The sequence below is a fragment of the Rhinopithecus roxellana genome, chromosome 6 (genome assembly GCF_007565055.1).
Source record: "Rhinopithecus roxellana isolate Shanxi Qingling chromosome 6, ASM756505v1, whole genome shotgun sequence".
NCBI lineage: Eukaryota > Metazoa > Chordata > Mammalia > Primates > Cercopithecidae > Rhinopithecus > Rhinopithecus roxellana.
Genome location: NC_044554.1, coordinates 75,819,067 through 75,838,224, shown reverse-complemented (window position 1 = coordinate 75,838,224; position 19,158 = coordinate 75,819,067). Strand labels below are relative to the sequence as shown.

General features: G+C 36.8%; 1 protein-coding gene across 1 annotated transcript in view; it reads right to left on the bottom strand.

Annotated features, from left to right (window-relative positions):
- The window catches only part of DNAH11 (dynein axonemal heavy chain 11), a 417,881-nt gene that overhangs the window by 225,433 nt on the left and 173,290 nt on the right, over positions 1-19,158 (bottom strand). The window contains exons 36-40 of the mRNA XM_030932862.1: positions 12,423-12,561; positions 7,791-7,883; positions 5,980-6,174; positions 5,072-5,149; positions 2,672-2,808 (exon numbers count right to left, since the gene is read on the bottom strand). Of these exons, the coding sequence (XP_030788722.1) occupies positions 2,672-2,808; positions 5,072-5,149; positions 5,980-6,174; positions 7,791-7,883; positions 12,423-12,561 (642 nt within the window). The remainder of the gene's footprint in view (positions 1-2,671; positions 2,809-5,071; positions 5,150-5,979; positions 6,175-7,790; positions 7,884-12,422; positions 12,562-19,158) is intronic.

Below are 19,158 nucleotides of genomic sequence, written 5' to 3'. Positions count from 1 at the left end.
AATAGGTTGGTATAATTCATCTTGGAAGCTCTTTTATTAACTAAATAAAAACGATTTTGCTGCCTCTTTCTAGCGGGCAGCGTGTTAACACCTTTTGAGCCACACATGGGTTCCAGATCCAGCTCTGTTATTTACCAATGTGCAAGCTTCACCTCACTGAGAAGGACCCTTAACTTCCACAACTGAGCTTCCCCATACGCCAAACAGAGATAACAAAAACTTTCCTTCATGAACAGTTGTGGGGATCTGTAGAAGGTAACGTACATAAAACTCAAAACTTACACCAAACGAAGACTCACAATCCTTCTTCATACACATATGTTCAGTATCCATTTCAGATCAAATATTTGTTTATTTCACCTTTCTCCATTTTTCTATAACAATTTTCAAGGGCACAATTCTGAAGCTAAAGCATTCAGAAGCACTATACATCTCCTACAGAAATGTGTTCATTAGGATAGTGACTCATCATTCCTTAACAAGATGTATATGCAATAACATTTTAAATCTACAGTCCTTTTTGCCATTAGTACATATCTAAGCATTGTGTGTTTGATGTGACAGATTTACCAGTTGCAAATTTTTCAAGCTCTAGTAAATCTAATAGCATTGTGAGCAAAATTGTTTTGATGCATGCATGATGTTTCCTCTGTCACGCATTTTGTACCAAAAGTGACAGTATCTAATGGAACTTGCCACCATGATTCATAAAGCAGCCAGCAAACTTTACTAACAGTCACTGATTTGAAGCGTTTCCAGTTTTTCAGCCTAAACAGATATGGTTCTCTCCCTGCCATAGTTCTTTACAAAAAGACAGAAGCTAGCCTGAGACAGCAAAAACTGTCCCACAGAAAAAGGAGTGTACACAAGACAAGAGGATAGAGAATGACAAAGGGTGTCCTGCTTTATTATTACTGTTTTTTAAATTTCAACTTTTATTTTAGGTTCAGATGATACACATGCAGGTGTGTTGCATGGGTACACTGTGTGACATTGAGGTTTGGGATACGAATGGTGCCATCGTCCAGGTAGTAAGCATAGGAATCAACAGGTAGTTTTTCATCCCCTGCTCCTCTCCTTCCCTCCCACCTCTAGTAGGCCTCAGTGTCAATGGTTCCCATCTTTATGTCCACACGTACCCAATGTTTAGCTCCCACTTGTAAATGAGAAATGCAGTATTTGTTTTTCTATTTCTGCATTAATTCACTTAGGATAATGGCCTCCAGCTACATCCATGTTGCTGCAAAAAACATGATGTTCTTTTTTATGGCTACCTAGTATTCCATGGTGTATATGTACTATGTTTTACTTATCTAATCCACCTTTAATGGGTACTTAGGTCGATTCCATGCCTTTGCTATTGTGAACAGTGCTGCAATGAACATACGAGTGCATGTGTCTTTTTGGTAGAACAATTTGTTTTCCTTTAGGTATATACCCAGTAATGGGATTGCTGGGTGAACTGGTAGTTCTGTTTTAAATTTTTTGAGAAATCTCCAAACTGCTTTCCATAGTGACTGAACCACCAAGTCTATAAGTGGTCCCTTTTCTCCACAGCCTCACCAGCATCATTTGACTTTTCCATAATAGTCTTTCTGACTGGTGTGAGATTCTATCTCATTGTGATTTTGATTTGCATTTCTACTTTAGATCAGCCATCAGGGAAGTCTTCTCTGATGTGACGTTTGACCAGATGCTGAAATAAGATAAGGAAGCAAGTCATGCAGGCATCCAGAAGAGTATTGCTGATGGCAGGAACATGAGGTGCTGAGGCCCCGTGATGGGAACAAGTTCAAGGAATAGCAAAGAGGCCAGAATGAATGGATTATAGTAAGCGGTGGGAAATGAAGTCAGGGATGGTGGGATTTGGGGACAGGGGCAGGGATCCAATCATATAGAGCCTTAAAAGCCATGGAAAAGGTTGGATTCTAAAGGTGATTGGAACGCACTTGAAATCAAAAGCAGAGAAGTAACATTTGAAGCCCCTCTGTCTGCTTTAGGTCAAATGAACTGCAGGGAAACCAGGAGGAGGAGATTACCCACTGCCGTAGTACAGGAGAGACATGATGGCGGCTTCAACTAATGTGGCATCTATGGAGAAGGTGAGAAGACCTGGAATTCATATACATTTTAGAGGTAAAGCCTATAGGATTTGCTGTGAGGTTGGATGTAGGGTGTGACAGGGAGACAGGCCTCAAAGATGATGCCAAGTTTAGCACATTTACTGTAAAAGGAACTCCTAACAGATTGTCACAAAGGGATCTGTTTGCTTACAAATACTCTCAGGGCAGGAAACATGCCCCATTTCCTTTTGTCCCTGGCACCTGGAATGTCTGCCTGAACTTCAGTCAGTGTCTCATATCAGGTACTTTATAGATGTTTCCTGAGGCATTCATGTTGACTTCACTCCTGATTTACAGGGAGCCCTGACATAATTGACGTGGGATAAAACATAACAGCTCTGAGTACAAATCTGCGGAATGCAAATCAAGTACTTATTCAAATCCAGTTTTAATTTATACATTATAAATGCTGTTGTGATCTGCTATATTTCCAATAATGCCAACATATAAACAGTGAGTCTGTGACTATGACTAAAATTGGCTTGTATTGAAAAATGGCTTTCTGGATAGAAAAAAAATTTTTAGCACTTCTAAAGGGGAAATACTACTTGCCATCTTTCCATTCTCGGGTAGCGTGATGTATGAAACCAAAGAGTTCATCTGTTGTCACAGCTTTAGGGTTTAAGTCATTCCAAACCGGCTTCTGTTTCATGTTAACATATGTTCGGTTCAGTGTTCTCAAAATCTGAGGGGAAGGAGGAAAGAGCCAAAAAAATTAATACTAACATAAGCCAAACGGAAAGTAAAAGATTTCTGAAGAGTTTTCCTTATTCATTATATGCTCCTAGATGCTCTGTGTGTGCTAAGATCCAGAAGGGGAAAAATGCACATATGTGCATTTCCATTACCATCTTGAAAAGCTTCATCTTACAGATACTCAGCAAGACAGAATCAGTTCACTTGACTCTTTGAACCATTTAGAGTAAAGGGAGTCACTTTCTCATTTGAGATTTTTAATCATGTGTGCCAAGTGGAGGACCATACATAAATAAGCATTCATGTTGATTACAAAATCTACCCTGCCTGCTGCACTCCAGCCTGGGTGACAGAGCAAGACTCTGTCTCAAAAAAAATAAAAATAAAAATAAATAAATAAAAAAATTCTACCCTGCCTGAATCAGCAAGATTGGTTTTTCTCAAAATGTAGCCTACATCAGAATTGCTTGGAGGGTATTAAAATACAGATTGCAGGGCCCAATCCCAGAGCTTCTGTTTCAGTAGGTCTGAGGTGGGGCCAGTAATGTGCAGTTCCAACAAGGGCCCAGCTGATGCCAATGATGCTGGTCTGGCCATGCTTTGAGATCTAGCGACTTAGGGCAGTGGTTCTCAAAAACAGACTGTCTTGACTAGGGGGAAGAAAGGGGAAGGGGCTTCTGGGCATCTAGTGGATAGAGACCAGGGAGGTTGCTAAATATCTTTCAATGCACAGAATAGCCCCCTATAGCAGAGTTATCCAGTCCAGAACGTCAACAGTGCTGAGGTTGAGAACCCCTGATCCTGATAATTGAGGAAAAGCCTTGAGAATGCGAACTCACAGAACAGGTGCTCAGTGTATGTCTATTCAATTAATTGATACCTTCACTCAAATATCTGCCCTTACTTTCCCTTTTGCTCCTTTGAAAAGCTGTAGCTTTTGTCTTAGATATTTATCATGCTGACAAAACCCCTACTCACAGGGGTTTTGAAAAAACGGATAAACAATTGACAAACACTTTGAAATGATAAGATGCTAAAAAACGTCATCCTGAGCTGCAGTGCTCCGGTTATCTTGGGTTACGTACCTGTTGAGTAGAACAGAACTGGTGAAGACTAGAAGAAAGAAAATAAATGCCTTAGGAATATTAAGCTTATATTTTTAGAAACCATTAATCTACTGGAAAGTATGGAATTTAATTTTATCCTTCCTTGAACTACGGCCTACATCTGTAACTTACTCTAACAAAATAATTACAGGTCTATCAGTTATCTACTTTAATATTTCATTTATTATATTTTTCACTAGAAAAATGTCTATACAGAGATTTTTTTTTATCTTACAGTTGTTCCACTTTGGGTCCTGATCTAAATACTGGCAAGTTCCATATACTGCCATCCTCTAAAATCTCATATGCTCAATCTGATTATTTTTAGGTGTTGGCTACCAAGTATGTTTATACCCAAGCATCCTGAATTAAAATGCATGCAGTTCTGCATACACCGTCTGCCAACCAAGAAAATAAGTATGTTGCCAGGACTGTCAGTAAGACCAAACAAAATCAAGCAGTGAACTAAAAATGGGGATAATAACACCCATAGTATATCATTATTGTGCAGAGTAAATCATACATAATGCACCTAGCACAGCATGTAATAGGTACCTCAAAAATGTGGGTTTTGCCACTTCCTTTTATTTTTAGGTTTTGTTTGGCCATATAGAGGGTTATATTTCTGAGGGAGTACTGAAGGAAAATATTTGGGTTTGTTTTTCTGAATGATATGAGGAGGAGAATCAAGGATGACTTGGAAAAGAAAATAGGTTTGATAAATGTGGCTAGAGCCAATCAAATCTTCCAGCCAGATATCTTATTCCACAGTCTCTTAATATGTTTATCTTTGATAAAAGAATCCAAGCATAAATGTACTGAAAGGTGCATAAGGTAGGATGGCGTGTATCTAAATGCCTTCATCTGATACTGAAAATCTCATGTGGAAAGCTCAATCTTCATGTCGGGTTGCTTTTCCTATGTGAATGCAATGCTCTATTTGTTTCTTGTTCTCCCTACCGCTGACCCAATATAAAGGAAAAGATCAATTGATCAAGCAGCAAGATTAGAGTCTCAGATTCTGATCCCAAATTATGGCGGGCTTCTTGGTGGGGAATTCTTTTGAGTAGCATTGAAAATAGGCCAAACCACAATAACAACAAATGTTCTTTCCAAAGCTGTAAGCTATTAGGCAATTTACTATACCTTACTCTTCCCTGTGCCTGCATTTCCAACCACAAAGACCGAGTGCCGCACAGCCAACAGTTCCTCAAGCTGGACAACCTGCAGAGCAAACAGTCAGTTGCTGGTTTCCTTTAATGAGTTGGTGACAAAAAGATAACCTACCATTTTTGCCCAATTCTTCTTTCCTTACACCCAAGCCAGCCCCCACTGACAACAGTATGTTCAGAGAAAGTTAAAATAGACCATAAGTGAAAATTATAGTTTTTCCTGGATTTCCCACATAGACCACAGGGATGAGACTAAAGCCAAACCATGATTTTATGCAGTACTCAGTATATGGCAGGGGTTACTTACAAAAATCATTAACTCTTCATGAAGTATTGAACAAACACTGTACAGAGCCAATCACCATCTACAACTGAGTAATGATTTATATCCTATAAAATATCTAAAATGGATAACGTATACAGTGTTTAATGTCCATGCATTCACTGAATTCAAACTGAATAATATGCACAAGGCTTTGATATGTCAGATAATATCTACCTAACTTATTCTCATACATGTTGTCATTCTCCCCTCATTAAAAGCATACACTAATGATTTTACTTCTGATGTTCTCTAAAAAGGAGGAAAGAACAAAGTAAATTTTTAGTGCGTGTCTCCAAGAACCAACAAGTTTTTAAACCTAACTAAAAGTATGCTTACATTTAAAGCCATGTCAATCATATCTGTTTTCACCTTACAGAGTGGGGCTACTAAAATACTTACATTTACTTAATCCTGCCATATGAAAATGCTTGAAAACATATATTAAGATCCTGTTAAGCTTAGGGTACAAGTTAACATCTTGCTTTAGCATCAGTTAGCCACAATTATTTCAACTGACAATCCCAACAGCTGCCATGAAAAGCAAATGCTCCTTTTACTTTGAGGATGAAGCTCTCTTCAGGCTGCAGGCGGAGCTCCAGGGTAGACTGCCTGACCATCTGTTCAAAGTGCAGCTTCCTCCTCCGGGGCACATCCAGGGTTGGAAACAGGTCACCGACCAGGCCCAGAAACACTGGGATATCGTCAGTCACTATCTTAGGCATATTGAAATCCCTTAATGCTCTCATGAGTACCTAGGGGAAAAAAAAACATTTTATAAAAAAGCCAAAACAAGTTCTAACAAACACCTGAAGAACTAAAGATGTTTGCTATTTTTAATCCTCATATGTGAAGCATGAGATATTGGTACTGTTCTCCATTAAGATGGCATTCTATCAATAGGGAGGTTAAATGTTTAAAACTCAGGTATCAGAACATGAGAAGGCTGAACTGATACCATGGACAATCCTTAGAATAAGAACAGCAAAGAGGACTTTTCCTTCCCTGCCAATGATCTGTTTTGATCTTTAGAAACAATCTAAGGGCCTTCTCTCTTGAATCCTCAAACTCCAGAATTTAAATTAATCAAGCTCATCAGATCATTTTGTCCTAAGTCCTCTGCGAATCTTAGAATGATAATCTCAAACATTTTTAGTTTTGTTGTTGTTGTTCTATCTTAGCTGTAAGCCAAAGATTTTAAAAGCAGTAACTCAAACGTCAGGATAACTTTTACAGAAAGAGCTAAGCATTCCAACAAAAATTTTAAAAAGCAAGATAACAAATAAACGAAAGAAAATCTTGACCTAGTACTAAATTACAAGGAAATTAAGAGGAAAAGAGAGAAATATTGGCAAAGCAGAAAAATACATAACAAATATCCCTCAATTTAAAAAAGGACACAGATTTTTTTTTTTTTTTTTTTTTTTTTGCTATTTCTCAAGTCACATTGCACATACACATGGTGATACATATTGATATGGTTTAGATTTGTGTCCCCACCCAAATCTCATGTCAAATTGGAGGGCTTAGTGGGAGGTGATTGGATCATCAAGGGGCTGGATTTTCTCCTTGCTGTTCTCACGAGATCTGATAGTTTTAAAGTGTATGGCACTTTCCCCTTCACTCTCTCTCTCTCCTGTCACCATGTGAAGAAGCTTCGTGCTTTCCCCTTGCCTTCCTCCATGATTGTCAGTTTCCTGAGTTCTCCCAGTTACGCTTCCTGTTAAGCCTGTGGAATTGTGAGTCAATCAAACCTCTTTATAAATTTCCTAGTCTCAGGTAGTTCTTTGTAACAGTGTGAAAATGGACTGATAACACATATTCATTGCTCTCGCTACTTAAGGGAAAAATCCATGATGTGTTGTTATCATTTCTCTCCAGGAATGACAGCAGAACATTTCTCCAGTAGCTCTGACCAACCAATCAAGCATTTCATTGGTGTTAGGCACCCTCCTTTCCTGTTTCATTCTGCAAGCCCATCTTACATCCTATGAAATGGATGTTCTTTCTCCCATTATGTCTTCACTGACTTTCCAGGATTAATATCCCAACTCAGTCAGATTTCTTAAATGTTCCTGAGAGGAAATCAGTGATTACTGAATTATTTGATTATGACTGTCAAAATAGTTTTTGGGGCTATTTCAAAAGTACTTGTAAAATCACATTTTCTTTTCCAGATTCATATCTTTGTACTCAAGAACACTTGTGACCTCTTATAAGGAATGCCAATCCTCAAATCCCCTGCATTAACAATAGATGTTATGCTTTTTAAAAGTTGTGCTGTGCATGCCCCACCATCCAGGCATATACTTTCATTTCTGTGAAGCTGGCCAGCTACTCACTCAACAAACTCATATTAGCACTGCAGTACCTGATCTTCAGGTCTATTTTTATCTCCTCGTTTCAGAGAACCAGCCACAACCAAGACAGATTTAATAGCACGAAGTCCCCAATCATAATGATCCTAAAATCAAAACATAGGTTTATTTTCTCAAAAATTGTATGAGGGAGTAAGATTCTCATTTCAGAGGTAAGAACTGAAAGTTTAAAAAAAGGAGTTCAGATAAATACACACTTTAATGATTCAAAATACCATTTTCTTTTCCTCTTTGAAATTGTGAAAATCATGTCCCCCTAGCATCGTCCTGTTTCTTTCGCCTGTGTTTTTGTTTTTGTTTTTTGGCCTCTGTCAGCAAGTCTCTTCTTTCCATAGCACTTAACTGCAACATTTGCCCAAGGCTCCATCCACCTCCCTTGCTGTACTCTCTCAATAGACCTGGCTAACTCAGTAGCTCAACAAATTCCACCTTTTCACCTCCAACCAGAAGCACATTTCTCCACCTGTGCTAGTTTCATCACGAGCCCTGATATTCTACTTCTCCCCAGACTTCTATCCCTAATGGCCCTAATTACTCCATCTCTTAATCAGACACTTCTGCCTAGATGCCAGCACATAATATAATAAAAACCATGTCCTTAAGATTCAATTATCTTTTTATGAGACTTCAACATTATCCCTAAGACTCCTCCCACAGGGTCTGAGCTCCTGGAGGATCTCAGAATATTACTTCTGAGATTGGATACAATTGCAACTCCCTGCTCCCTTGGTCCAATTACATATTTTCTTCTGTTTTTTTTTCTCATGATAAACTTATTTCCCATATATTCACTGTCTTCTTGGGGCTAGTACAGTGCATGGCACAGGGTAGGTGCTCAGTAAAGGTATTCCAAATGAACTAACTGCTTACACGGGACTGGTCTTCTCTCTTTCGCCATCCAGCTACAATCCACATAGTAACAACCCATCTCTCAAATGTCTCTCAGCTGTGTCTGTGGGAAAGACACTTTACCTCCCAGAGCCTCAGAATCATCTATAAAAAGGCAGATAAAAGCATCCACCTACTTTATAAGTGGTTGTAGGAGTAAAGTGAATTAATGTGAGTACAATTTTTTTTCTGTGGGCAGTGAAACAATGTTACATATGTAAATATCCCATTTACTCCATTAGTGGATAATAAAATCAGTTTAGTAGGTCTTGACCATCATTTTTGTCTGTAATAACATGGAACGAAATGAAAAACACCGTGGTGTGGTGCAAATAAGAGCAAAAAGTGCCTGAGTGTGGTGGCTCATGCCTGTCATCTCAGCACTTTGGGAGGCTGACGCGGGCCGATTGCTTCAGCCCAGGAGTTCCAGACCAGCCTGGGCAACAGGGGGAAAACCCACCACTGCAAAAAATAGAAAAATTAGCCAGGTGTGATGGTGCACACCTAGAGTCTCAGTTACTTAGGAGGCTGGGATGGAAAGATCGCTTGAGCCAGGGAGGTCTAGGCTGCGGTGAGCTATGATCACATTACTGTACTCCAGCCTGGGTAACAAAGCGACACTCTCTCTCAAAATAATAATAACAAAAAAAAGGAAAAACTGTTTGGTGAAATGTATGGTTCAGTTGTATATGTATGTATACACTGAGTCGCAATAGAAGAAGTATTTTTTACTGTGGGTCATGGTAAAGACCATTTGAAAGCCACTGATGGAGTAGGATGAGGCTTAAAGAGAAAAGAGAGGGGAAAGAACCAGAGGTTTTGTTGTTGTTGTTTACTTTAAGTTCTGGGATACATGTGCAGAATGTGCATGTTTGTTACACAGGTATACACGTACCATGGTGGTTTGCTGTACCCATCAACCTGTTATCTACATTAGGTATTTCTCCTAATGCTATCCCTCCCATAGCCCTCCACCCCACAACAGGCTCCAGTGTGTGATGTTCCCCTCCTTGTGCCCATATGTTCTCACTGTTCAACTCCTACTTATGAGTGAGAACGTACGGTGTTTGGTTTCCTGTTCCCGTGTTAGTTTGCTGAGAATGATGGTTTCCATCCTCATCCATGTCCCTGCAAAGGACATGACCTTATCCTTTTTTATAGCTTCATAGTATTCCATGGTGTATATGTACCATATTTTCTTCATCCAGTCTATCATTGATGGGCATTTGGGTTGGTTCTAAGTCTTTCCTATTGTGAATAGTGCTGCAATAAACATATGTGTGCATGTGTCTTTATAGCAGAATGATTTATAATCCTTTGGGTATATACCTAGTAAGGGGATTGCTGGGTCAAATGGTATTTCTGAGAATCAGAACTTTGAGGACTCAATGGGAAGTCGCTAAGTTATGCAGTAACAATAAAAGGAGTGGATGCAGAAGAAATTTTGGACCACAGATTTCAGAGGACTTGGTGCCTCTGCTAAACGTTTAAACAATGCAAATTACTAAAAGTATCTTCACAATTTTCATTATATCATTCTATTGGTCAAAAATGCCTACTGATTCTTTTCCCAAATCCATTTCTATAGCACAGAAAGGTATCCCTGAATTGTGTTCCTAACACAGCTCTTCTGTCCTGGCTAGATTTCTTTCTGCTCATCTCACTTGTGACATTTCTGAGTTAGCAAACTCTTTCATTCTTTGTTCTACCTGTACTCCCAACACCTTCCTCTTGTAATTGGCCACAGGTGTGTCCTAGACAGAATTAGAAAGAATTGAAGTCAAATCTTGCTCTTACCACTTGTTAGCTATATGGACTTGGGACAGGTTGCTTTGCTCAGTTTTCTCATATGTAAAACAGGGCTAATCAAATCAAACTTGTAAACTTCTTTTGACAATCTTGTAACATAACACATAGTACCCATTCAATAAGTACTGGTTCCTTTCTCCCTTGAAAACTCTGATAATCTTTTCATTCTCCATTGTCTCCCAATTTTTATGTCATGTAAACTGAATTACCTAATTTCTTCAAAGTCATAAATCTGGGTGTGTGTTTCATTTGTTTTGAATCTTACTCATTCAACATGGTCAGCAAAAAGCACATTACTTAGATATACCAGACGCTCATTAAATGTTTAAATATGACTACTGAAAATGGATACAGTTGAAACTCCACATTCCCTAGGCTCTATTACATTTTTTCTTCTGACTTTTTACCATGATAAAATTAAAATAGGCTCATTAAAAGATAAGAATAAGGGAAAAAAATACCCATAATCTTACCATCCAGAGACAACTGTTAAAAATTATGATTCCACCCACCCAATGTAAATTCACAGTTACTAAAAGGACAACATAAATCACTCTCATATTCCATATTTTGCCCTAACAATGAGCAAGTTAAAATGAATATGTGGCAGTAAGGTAACTGAGTGGTTGCAACTGTGGTATTTTGATACTTTCATTTTGACTACAGAATAATGTCACCAGTAATTAATGAAATGTTATCAAAAGATCAAAAGTCAAAAATGATCATACAGCTAAATTTTAAAATATTGATGCTGACATATATGTAATTTCTGTGGCTTACCAGCAACTTCAATACATCTTCAAGAAGCTTATGATTGGAGAGTAGAGAGTATGTAAATCTGACCCATTTTAGAGACAAGGAAATTGTAGAGCAAAAATTTAAAAGAACAGAAAATCAGTCAACCCTACCTTTAAATAAAGAATTACCAATAAAAGAGAATAATTTTAACATTCCCTGAGATATTCTTCAGAAAATTAGCCTTATCTTACTCTTATGAATACTCCTGCCCTATCTTACCCGAAAATATTTTCACGAAGAAAGGGAGGCAACATAAAATTCCATTTATAATTACAAAATTGACAAAGCTAAAGAAAATCACACAGCTCATTGGTTTAAAAAAGTATTAATACAAATAAAGTATCAGAACTAAAATATCTCAAATTTAACTTCAGAAAAAATAAAAATTATAAAATAAGGTTTTCAAAATTTGTAGAAAATATAAAAATATTTCTAACATCAAATCAAATGGTAGTTCTAGTTTTTAAAGGAATCTCCATTTGATCCAGCAATCCCACTACTGGGTATCTTCCCCGAGGAAAAGTAGTCATTACATGAAAAAGACACTTGCATATGCCTATTTACAGCAGCACAATTTGCAATTGCAAAAACACAGACTAGCCTAAATGTCCATCAGCCAATGAGTGGATAAAGAAAATGTGGTATATACACACCATGGAATATTACTCAGTCATAAAAAGGAATGAAATAATGGCATTTGCAGCAACCTAGATGGAGGTGGAGACCATTATTCTAAGTGAAGTAACTCAGGAATGGAAAGCCAAATATCATATGTTCTCACTTATAAGTGGGAGCTAAGCTATGAGGATGCAAAGGCATAAGAATGATATAATGGCCTACAGGGACTTGGGAGAAAGGTGGGAGGTGGGTGAGGGATAAAAGACTACACACTGTGTACAGTGTCCACTCCTCAGGTGATGGGTGCACCAAGATCTCAAAAACCACCACTAAAGAACTTATCCACGTAACCAAAAAACATCTGTTCCCCCAAACTATTGAATATTTTTTTAAAGTACAAAAAATTTTTAATGTGTAATGTAGTTTGAATGACAAATTACCTAAAATCCATACTTCAAAAGCTTTTTCAATTGCATGTAAAAACCAAGAAAATGTAACAAATGATCCCTCACCTGCTTGGAGAGGAGCTCCTTGCAAAGCGTGTACAACATAATGAACTTTCGGGCTAATGCACGCGCATCCACAAAACCTTCAGCAACTAACATGATTTCACAGATTAGTTCAATGTCTGGGGCCACCATGGCACAGGGTCTAAAACGTAAATATGAATTTTAGTTTTAAAATGTGACAAGGTGATAAGTACAAATTGCTGAAATCAACTGATTATTTCATACCAACATTTTAACCATTCCTAAGCAGATCATAATTATGTCTGTCAATCACAGCTAATAACACCCTTCACTTCAACTTAAAAAATGTCCACTCATTACTGGACACAAAAAATGATAGAAAGTCTGGAATGGCAGAAGCACAGTGTAGGAGTTCAAATACAATCCATGAATACGTTCCGTAAACTTCTGGTGTAAGTTGTCACTGCAGAAAGAGTAATAATGATGTTTTGAGCTAGGGCCAAGGCTTTACCTGTGGTTAATGGTGTGCTGGTTAATGTTTTCACAACCGGCTGTCTAGAAAACAGCATTTGCTTATTTCCATGGAAATAAAATTTCCCTTCCACCATGGCTGATTCCAAGATACCAACACAGCATCACTAAATGTGGAGCTGAGAAGTATACCACCGTATAGACACAACAGACAGAAATAACCTCAACAGCCTAAATATCAGTAAAATAAATACTTATAAAGTGACCAGTTTGGGGTGTTTATCACCTTTGTTTTTAATACAACTTATTGAATCAAAAGTTGATATAATTTAGTTGTCATTAAACTAAAGAACCAACTCAGAACATTCATGAAAACTTAACCATCAGCTACTGAGAGCTTGTACCAGCCATCGCCAGCACACCACAACCTAGGACCAACTTGGATAGACTTTTAAAGGGACTTTCAGAAAAACACAGCTTCAAATTCCCTTTCTTTTGGAGAGGGACTTCCAAAAAGTCCCTCTCCAAAGATAATTGCTATTCATAGCAATGTTTGAAAACATTCCACTCAACTGAAGTCAAGTGCAAAGAAGAAGGAAGAGTAAATAAATAAGCTCATTATTTTAGACTTCTTAAAGTATACATTCCAATACCTACCTACCTGTTTTTGTAAATATAATTGTAGTCTACTTCTTGCATACCTAATTTTCATCCCAAACATCCAACCTTAGAGTATCTTTGGATCTAGGTTATTCTACATCCCTTCTATCTAAACTAACCCCATATTTCTTCACACATTTATTACTCTTCATGTGACACCAGAAGATGAAGAGTAAACGGAGAGAGAAAAAGCTAGCATATCTATGTATTTTATATTTACATTAATATAGGCAACTAATGTTTACTGAGCACTTCATACCATATTGGGTGCTAAAATCTTTTTATGCATTCTCTCACTTAATCCCCACAACACTATGAGGTGCCCACTCCTCTTATCTTCATTTTACAGAGATGCAGTCTGATGTTCCCAGAAGTTCAAGCACATGCTGTAGGCCTCATGGTTGGTGAGTGGTGGAATCAGAATACTCCAAAGACACAAGCATATGGCCTCCATGCATGAGTAATACTTTCATCACCCACTAAACAAAAGTTATTAAAAAATTCACAAAACAATTTCAAATTTCAAGACCCAAATGAAAGAAAGTATGAGATAAGTTGGGTCACAAATAGGATACTGGAAAGGCACACAGTTTTCAAACAAAGCTATTCTGTAGTTATTACATTTATTTCTAGAATGGTTATTCTCTATCTAGAATTTTTCAAGAAAGTTAGACATTATAAAATCATTATGCTAGAGAAAGTGGTTATTATGATGAAAGAAAAACATTCAATAAACAATGTTAGAATAATTGATTAACTATTAGGGAAAATAATTGTTTAAACACTCATTTCATATTATCAACCAAAATAAGTTCTCATCAGATTAAATTTAATAAGTACAGTAATACTATAAAAATTAGAATAAAATACAAATAAAATATGGTTAAATATCCAGATGGATGGACAAGCAAACTTTAAGTTTGAAAGAATGGAAAGAGATCACACTAAAAATTGTAGAGGTTCTTAGATTATATGTGAAGTGGAATATTATTATTTTAAAAGCACACTGAATAGTATTGAGCACACATATTGAGCACCCTAATAAAAACCCAAAATAAAACTGATAATCCTCTAGTTCATCACGGAGGAAAAAGGAAGGGAGAGAAGATACAAGTTACCCATATATCAGGCATGGAATTCAAGACATCACTACAGATAATAAGGGAATACTGGCTGCATGAATGTCTCCTTTTGAGAAGTATCTGTTCATATCCTTCATTCACTTTTTGACGGGATTTTTTTCCTCATAAAATTTAAGTTCCTTGTAGATTCTGGATATTAGACCTTTGTCAGATGGATAGATTGCAAAAATTTTCTCTCATTCTGTAGGTTGCCTGTTCACTCTGATGATAGTTTCTTTTGCTGTGCAGATGCATTTTAGTTTGATTAGATGCCATTTGTCAATTTTGGCTTTTGTTGCAATTGCTTTGGTGTTTTAGTCATGAAGTCTTTGCCCATGCCTATGTCCTGAATGGTATTGCATAGGTTTTTTTCTAGGGCTTTTATGGTTATAGGTTTTATGTTTAAGTCTTTAAGCCATCTTGAGTTAATTTTTTGTGTAAGGAAGGAGTTCAGTTTGTTTTCTGCATATGAATAGCCAGTTTTACCAGCACCATTTGTTAAATAGGGAATCCTTTCCCCATTGCTTGTTTTTGTCAGGTTTGTCAAATATCAGATGGTTGTAGATGTGTGGCATTATTTCTGAGACCTCTGTTCTGTTCTATTGGTCTATATATCTGTTGTGGTACCAGTACCATGCTGTTTTGGTTACTGTAGCCTTGAAATATAGTTTGAAGTCAGGTAGCGTGATGCCTCCAGTTTTATTCCTTTTGCTTAGAATTGTCTTGGCTATACAAGCTCTTTTTTGGGTCCATGTGAAATTTGAAGTAGTTTTTTCTCATTATGTGAAGAAAGTCAATGGTAGTTTGATGGGAACAGCATTGAATCTATAAATTACTTTGAGCGGTATGGCCATTTTCAAGATACTGATTCTTCCCATCCATGAGCATGAAATGTTTTTCTATTTGTTTGTGTCCTCTCTTATTTCCTTGAGCAGTGGTTTGTAGTTCTCCTTGAAGAGGTCCTTTACATCCCTTGTAAGTTGGATTCCTAGGTATTTTATTCTCTTTGTAGCAATTGTGAATGGGAGTTCAAACTTATGGAAAAAAGTTCATCTTCACTGGTCATCAAATGGAAATCAAAACCACAATGAGATACCATCTCACGCCAGTTAAAGTGACAATCATTAAAAAATTGGGAAACAACAGAAGCTGGCCAGAATGTGGAGAAATAGAAATGCTTTTAAACTGTTGGTGGGAGTGTAAAATAGTTCAACCATTGCGGAAGACAATGTGGCAATTCCTCAAGGATCTAGAACCAGAAATACCATTTGACCCAGCAATCCCATTACTGGGCATATACCCAAGGGATTATAAATCATTCTACTATAAAGACACATGCATGTGTATGTTTATTGCAGTACTATTTACAATAGCAAAGACTTGGAACCAACCCAAATGTTCATCAGTGATAAACTGGATAAAGAAAATGTGGCACATATACACCATGGAATACTAAGAAGCCATAAAAAGGAATGAGTTCATGTCTTTTACAGGGACATGGATGAAGCCAGAAACCATCATTCTCAGCAAACTAACACAAGAAGAGAAAACCAAACACCACAAGTTCTCACCCATAAGTGGGAGTTGAACAGCGAGAACACATGGACACAGGGAGGGGAACATCACACACAGGGGCCTGTCAGGGGGTGGGGGGCAAGAGAAGGGAGATCATTAGGACAAATACCTAATGCATGGGAGGCTTAAAACCTAGATGATGGGTTGAAGGGTGCAGCAAACCACCATTGCACATGTATACCTATGTAACAAACCTGCACATGTGTCCCAGAACTTAAAGTATAATAAAAGTAAAAATTAAAAAATAATCAGGGAATATTAAAATGATACGGTTTGGTTCTGTGTCCCTACCCAAATCTCATGTTAAATTGCAGTTCAATGTTGGGGGAGGGTGGAAGGTGATTGGATCATGGGAGCAGATTTTCCTCATGCTTCATGGATGGTGGTTTTCATGATGGTGAGTAAGTTCTCATGAGATATGTGGGCTGAAAGTGCATGGCACTTCCCCACCTCATGCATGTTCTCTTTCTCTCCTGCTCCAAGACATGCTTGCTTCCCCTTAGCCGTCTGCCATCAGTGTAAGTTTCTTGAGGCCTCCTAGCCATGCTTCCTGTACAGCCTCTGGAACTTTGAGTCAATTAAACTTCTTTTCTTCATAAATTACCCATTCGCAGGTAGTTACTTACAGCAATGTAAGAACGGACTAATACAATGAACGAATGTGTGCCAATAGATTCAACTAGATAACACCAATAAGTTCCTTAAAAGATTTAAATTACCAAAATCAAATGAAGAAAAAATTAAAAATCAGAAAAACCCTATATCTATTAAAGAAATTAAATTCATTATTAAAAAGATTCCAATAAAAATCTCTAGACCCAAATGGCCTGATTAATTCAATCAAATACTTCAGGAGTGAATAATAGCAATTCTACACAAACTCTTAAGAAGATGGAGAAGAAAACACTTGCCAACTTATTTCATGATGTCAGCACTACTCTGATGTCAAAGCCAGACAAAAATTTTACAAGGACACTGTAGAACAATATCCCTCATGGCATAGATTTTAAAAAATTTCTTAACAAAAGAGTGTCATATTGAATCCAGCAGTACCTATTAAAAATACCTCCTGACCAAGTAGAGCTTATCTCTGGAATGCAACACTGAAGGACTGTTTAGCCTTTGAAAATCAATCAATATAGTTCAGCACATTGAATAAAGGAGAAAACCCATATGAAAACTGTAAAATAACAAAGCTTATAAAATAAACCATAGTTAAAAATTTTTGCAAGCTTGGACTAAGCACATTTTCTCGAATAGGATATTAAAAAAAAAACAAATTGATAAATTGTATTTCATCACATTTAAAACTTCTATCTTTGATGGGCACAAGAAAATGAAAAGGCAAGCCACAAATTGAGAGAAAAAATATTTGCAATATATGTATCTAACAAAGGAACTGTATGCAGAATATAGCATTTCACAAAAGATGGTATAGCAATAGACAAGTAGGTAAAAGAGGCTCAACATCATTAGCCATCATGGAAATGCAAACTAATGATGACACACTACTACCTACCTATTAGATTGGCTAAAAATAAAAAAGGCTGACAATATCAATTTTTGACAAGAAATTCTCATACATCGATGGTGAGGATGTAAACTTGTAAAATCACTTTGGAAACCAGACTGGCAGATTCTTATAAGTAAAACATACATTTTCCATGTAGACTAGCAATTCCAGCCATAGATATCTGTCCCAAATAAAAATATATGTTCATATAAAGATTGCACATGAATGTTCATAGCCGCTTTATTCATAATAGCCCCAAACTGGAAACAGCCCAAGTGTCCATCAACTAGTGAATGGATCAACAAATTGCAGTAGGTCTGTATATAGAATACTAATCAGTGAGAAAGAGAGGCAAACTACTGATATGCTCAACAACTTGGATAAATCTCAAAATCACAATGCTCAAAGAAGCCAGATGCAAATAAGTACATATTGTCTGGTTTCATTTACATGAACTCTAGGAATGACAAATTTAATCTATAATCACAGAAAGTACATCATTGGTATGGCAGGCTCACTTCAAAGAGGCAGAAGAGAATTCCTGGGGGTGTGAAAATATTCTGTACTTTGATTGTGGTTATGCTTTCACCAACTGTACACTTGATTGTATTAAATTACACCTGAATGTTTTTACTATCACTTGGTATGGTGATAAACCTTATAATTTTATCTCTAAACCTGATCTCTCATTCTCTAACAAAACATAAACCATATTTCAATTCTGTAAAATTGTAATACAAAGTTTTCTGGAAAACTGAACCAAAAAAATGATACCTGAATGAAGTTGACTTAAATTATAAATGAATCATAACTGATACTAGATGTAGTAACACGTGTTCTCTTATAGACTCCTGCTAAGCGCATACATTGGCAGAGTACTTTTGAAAAGCAGGTCATCAACAGGGATTTTAATCATTCACTTAAGTAATTCTACATTTAGAAATCTATTCTGAAATAAGAGTAATTTTTCAAGTGAATAGAAGTTTACAGTCTGCTACTTCATTATAATAAAAAAAAGGAAGAGAAACCCTACGTGACAGACAATAGTGAATGGTTAAGACATTTATGAACGAGGCATTTCTAAAGGTTTTTTAATAATATGATAAAATATGTATGTCAAAATATTAAATGAAGAGAACTAAAGAAAAATCGTGCCTACTGTAATATCTTAATTCCACAAAATATAAATTATAAAAGAGGCTAGAAAACATACCAATCGTTATTTCTGGATGGTGATGTAATTTTTTCTTTATTCTTTTCTATATTTTCCAAATAGTTCATAATTTATGAAAATTATGTTTATAATAAAAATACACATTACAAAATAGCTAACAGCAAATATGCAAATATACCACGTAACTTTTAAATACTGATTTTGAGTCCTGGTTTTATAATTCAAAAGGGTTAATTTATCATGGTGAAAGTTCTATCTGTAAAA